The 5,215-nt window shown below is 48.4% G+C and overlaps 1 protein-coding gene across 1 annotated transcript; it reads left to right on the top strand.

Annotated features, from left to right (window-relative positions):
- The first annotated feature begins 1,214 nt into the window (after positions 1-1,214).
- Positions 1,215-4,602, top strand: LOC115295826 (HLA class II histocompatibility antigen, DO alpha chain). The gene is made up of 5 exons (XM_029944107.1): positions 1,215-1,343; positions 2,516-2,764; positions 3,195-3,476; positions 3,562-3,697; positions 3,939-4,602. The coding sequence occupies exons 1-5, from the start codon at positions 1,262-1,264 to the stop codon at positions 3,940-3,942; spliced, it is 753 nt and encodes a 250-aa protein (XP_029799967.1). The 5' UTR covers positions 1,215-1,261; the 3' UTR covers positions 3,943-4,602.
- Positions 4,603-5,215: the final 613 nt, after the last annotated feature.

Raw genomic sequence — 5,215 nt, 5'->3', positions numbered from 1 at the left:
TGCCAATAATCACACATGTGATAGTGCCGTGTGTTCACAAAACCACTACATTTTCGTGAACACACAGCTAAAATACATTTTTCTAGCCCCGTGTGCCCGGCCAGGGTCATAATTTAAATGTGAGTAGAAATGGCATTTGGTTTCTGGTTCAAAGCCGTCAGATCAGACGTGACTTCCACAGGCTCTCTGTTGGGTGCAAGGTTGGAAGCATAGCTCTTTTCAGCTGTGATGTCGTTCACCGAGGGAGCATGCTGCAAACCCAGGTCTCCTGGCCCTACGCTTGGAAAGGTTACTCTAACTCAGGTCAGGAATCGGTATTTTTAACAAGCTCCCCAGGTGATTCTCCCATGTAACCGGGTTTGGAACCATAGACTCAGGTGATTTCTTAGTTTCCTTCCAAATTGAAAATCATTTATTTCATGATTTTCAGAAACTGCCTTCAGATATTTGGTTAGACTTTTCCTTATCTGGAAAATATCTATCTTTAGATATACTTTTCATATTGGATTAAATTCTGCCAATGCCGAGCCCAGCCAGAAGCCACAGGGAAGGGAGGTGCTGTCCACATGGGTCAGCCTGCAGGCAGTGTGGAAAAGGGTGCCCAGGGACAAATAGAGGGTAGCCAGCACCCTCTGCCCTCCTCAGAACAGTCCGCTGAAGCTCCTTGCTCTAGTCATCTCTGACAATTGCACATGTTTCCTCACACAATGAGGGAAAAGTAATATTTTCCAAAGTGATTTAAAGGTTTAAAGTATTTTTTTCTGTGTATCTAATATTTCCTTTTAAAAGTTTCTTAGTATAGTTTATGTGACCTTTTAACTCCAAGTTTGCCTGCAGAAACTTACAGAGAGACTGAAATTCTCTATGCCACAGATGGAGATAGTGGCTTTGTTTGAGCTCAGCTGTGTGGTTCTCTGAAGGCCTTTTCTCTCCTTCCAGAGGGTCTTTTCTTGGAGTTTGTAGTAACGTTTGATGTAGGCCCCTGCCACTTTCCAAACAGAAAACTCCTTTTGACTTTCCTGTGGACTGAGACTCCCTGGTGCATGAGGGCCCAATGCCGCCTTCTACCTTCCACCTTGGCTCCTTACTTCTTTACCCAGAAACAGCCGCGTTAACTCAGAGAATGTCTGTGATTGGCTGAATAGGGCAGGGGGGGTCTTTCCCCTCCTATAATCTGTTTTCTTCCTCTTTACCTCTACCTCCTTCCTTTATCTCTACCAGGGCCCCACACCAAGACTTACTTGGTTAAAGCATCAGGGCAATGGTCCTCAGTGGGGAGCTAGTCCTGGGACTCTACACCTTGATGAGCCTCCTGAGCCCCCACGAAGCTGGGGCCATCAAGGGTGAGTGCTGAGGGGAATTGGGTGAGGAGAGGAGATTTAGGGTTACAGAAGAGACAATATATGGCCTGGGTTGTTCTTCTTTGGTTTATGGGCAACTTCTTTTACCAAGAGATCTCCAGTCTCTCACCTCTGTCATGTCCACAGTGGACCTAAAACACAGGTGCAGCTCAGACCAGCTATGCCAGCTGCATGTTCAGACTTTGTCAGGTTCAAGTGCCTCCCCAATTCCTTCCTTCTTTCTGAGACCCAAACCTCCATCCTACTGTCACCCAGTGTAGTGATTTTCGTGCCACTTCCTGGCTTGGAGTGTGCCCATTCAAGTCCAGTTTTATTGCAGTATTTATCACCCTGTGGATAGTTAATTGTTTATCTGTCTTAATCCTGCTCTAAATATGAGCTCCTTTGTGTGCGTGAGGGATCCATAGCTGGCTTAGCTGTGTTTCCTTGGAGCTTGGCATCGTACTGGACACATAGTAGTCCCTCAACGACTGTTGAACATATAATTTCATAGAATTCTAAAGGTCCCTTGCCAATGAAAATCTAACTTGAATTTCCAGAAAACTGAGCTTCAGTTATGGAAAGAGACACTTTTGATCATAATCCATTGAGGTGGAAGAGTTGGGGAATGAACTTGATTTGACCTTTAGACTCCTTTTCCAGTGCTCTCTGCAATACCTCAAGCTGTCTTTTCCTACCTGTTTGGTCTCTATCACAAATCTTAATTCTTACTTCTGCCAGCCTATTCTCCCCTCATGCCTACCTGTACTGCAGCTCTGTGCCCAAGGCTCCTCTCAGGCACATCCTAATCATTTTCCCTCATCCCACCCCACCCCCACCACTCATGTCACACACAGGACCTGATAGCACAGGACCTGAGAGCAGATGATCACAGCTACCATTTAACTCTGGGAATCTCAAGCATGATTTTAGGCAGCCTCTCTTCTTCCCCACCTGGTATGCCAGACTGCTCTTGTGTCTCTCTTCCTGCCAGCGTGTTGGGAACATGCCTGTTTCCCTCTGTCCCTTCTATCCCCCAGCTACCATCCCACTGTCCAAGGAGTAGCTCAACAGCTCAACTCTGTCCCCACAGAGAACCCAGGATGGGGTACATGTTTTAGGTGAGATTGATAGGTTTTCTTTTCTCTCTCTGACCCTGAACTCACCCAATACAGCTGATCACATGGGCTCCTATGGACCAGCCTTCTACCAATCCTATGATGCCTCGGGTCAGTTTGCCTATGAATTTGATGGGGAACAGCTGTTCTCTGTGGAGCTGAAGAAGAGGGAGGCTGTGTGGCGTTTGCCTGAGTTTGGCAACTTCGCCTACTTTGACCCACAGAACGGGCTGGCCAGCATCGCAGTGATTAAAGCCCATCTGGATGTCTTGGTGGAACGCTCCAACCGCACCAGAGCCACCAACGGTACTGGCCTTTCCTCACCTCTTCCTGCCCTCTCCCTGCCCCAGAGAGGCACAGGAGGCCCAACTAGCTCCTTCCCACCTCATAGGCCTCCATCTGCTTTGGCACACCTCTCTCTCAGCCTCTGTGACTCAGCCCCTTTCTTTTCCAGGAGGCTCTAGATCTAGATCCCTTCAACACCCTCTTCTTTCTTGAGGACTGACCTTCCCACCTGGACTCTCCCTCAGGAACCTGTCAGATATAGGAGCCCCTGCTGCCCCCATTGGCCTCCTCAGCCTCTTCTCCCTCTGCCCACCTCCCATCCCAGCAGTTATGTCCCAGAGAATCCCCTGCCTGCAAATCCCAAATAAGAGGAAACATCCTTCAATCCCAGTCCTAGTCAGGCTCAGTTGCAGGGATGAGCCTTCGGGATTCAGGGCCTTTTTCCTCCTAGTGCCTCCAAGGGTGACTGTCCTCCCCAAGTTTCCAGTGGAGCTGGGCCAGCCCAACATCCTCATCTGCATGGTGGACAACATCTTCCCCCCTGTGATCAATATCACCTGGCTGCGCAATGGTCAAATAGTCACCGAGGGGGTGGCCCAGACCAGCTTCTACTCCCAGCCTGACCATCTGTTCCGCAAGTTCTACTACCTGACCTTTGTGCCTTCAGCAGATGACATGTATGACTGCAAGGTGGAGCACTGGGGCCTGGACGAGCCGCTCTTCAGGCACTGGGGTATGGAATCCCCTCTCCAGCTCACTCTTCACAGAATCTCTAGAATCATTTCTCTGCACCCCTGACCCTTCATCTCTCCCCGCAGAGCCACAGGTTCCTAACCTGCTCCCAGACACCACCGAGACTCTGGTCTGTGTCCTCGGCCTGGCCCTCGGCCTGGTGGGCTTTCTCGTGGGCACCATTCTCATCATCAGAGGCGTATGCTTGTCCAGTGCCCCCAGGTACAGAGGCCCCGGGAGTCTGGGGGCAGGAGAATGGGTGACTTTGAACAGGATGGGGTGGAGGATCATTCTTTGGGGACCAATAGGTTTAGGAAAGGGTGACATAAACAAGTAGTGGGCAGCTAATAGAAGAGCAGAAGTGAGTGACGGGGTGAGGTTTGGGGGAAGTGGGCAATCAGACATAGGATCCCAGCATTGGTGAGCTCCAACAACCTTGGTCATATGGTTTTTGCCACTTTAGGTAATGAACCTTCTGAGAAAAACAGATTGTAGGAGACACCTGATGGATTCCTCGCAAGTTTCTGACAGCCCTTGTCAGTCTGCTAAGTATATCCCCACCGTGCTGACTTTGGATGGGATCAGCCTCTGTCCTACAGGTCTCCTCTCTTGGACCTGGTACTCACGGCAGGACTTCTGGGGCACTTGTGGGGCAGCAACAAGCACCCCTTCCCACCCCCAACACACACACACACACACACACACACACACACACACACACACACACTTCTTGCTCTACTCAAATCTCTGGCTAGCAGCAGTAAATTTAATGGTGTTTGTACTACGTGCTTTCTACCAGGTCTAGGCCAATTCTCTCAGGGTGTGAAGGATGCTAGGACCTGGAAGAGGGGATTCCAGGTGACGAACATTTAGCATGACCATTTCATACTGGGGATTGGCAGCTATCCTCAGGCCAGTCCAGCTATATCTTGTTCCATTTGACTCATCCTTTTGGGGTCCATTGTGTGTTACTTGTGAAAGGCCCCCTTCACGAGGACTTCATGAAATTTACCTTCTGAATTCAAATTTGCCCTCAAAGGAGTTGCCAGGAGAGAAAACATTCATGAGAATTCTACTCCTGTATGGATTTACTCTATAATGAAGAGGACATTGGTATTCAAGCATGATCTACGATGTCATCTCCTTTTTCCAAATCCCCCAATGTCACAGGCATGACCAAGAGAGGTACAAGGCTTGGATAATATGGTTACTTCCTTAACCTTGGGTCAATCATATTAGTAGAAGACCTATCCACATGTTTAGAGAAAGTTCAAGTGGATCTCTCTCTTAGTCATTTTCATACTAGAATGTACGTAAGAATCAGTTAGGGGCCTTTTAATAAGCACAGGCTTCACCCACATCTACTGAATTAGCATCTTAGGGGTGGGGAGAGTGGTAACAGAATATGATTTTTAACAAGTTCCAGATGATGCTGATGCAGTCCTCCTGGACTTAGACTATAGTCTGGTACATGAGACCCATTGACTATTGGAAGAGAGGACCCTGAGGTCTGATGTGGTCCAGGAAAGCTTTATGGAGACCCTAAGTCTTTTAGGGCTTAGAAGTCGAAGAAGATACAATAAGTAGGGCAAGCTGGGGATTGGCATTGTGAGCATTTAGTCCTAGAGAAGAAAGAAACATTGTAGACTTTCCAAGAGACAATAAGTTGGAAGAAATCAATGGCCAGAAGAAGACCCTATTGGAAGTGGGGGAGGGTTGTCCTAGGCAAGAGTTTTGTTT

The sequence above is a fragment of the Suricata suricatta genome, chromosome 7, assembly GCF_006229205.1.
Source record: "Suricata suricatta isolate VVHF042 chromosome 7, meerkat_22Aug2017_6uvM2_HiC, whole genome shotgun sequence".
NCBI lineage: Eukaryota > Metazoa > Chordata > Mammalia > Carnivora > Herpestidae > Suricata > Suricata suricatta.
The sequence above is the reverse complement of the archived record's forward strand: the minus strand, read 5'-3'. Positions and strand labels throughout refer to the sequence as shown.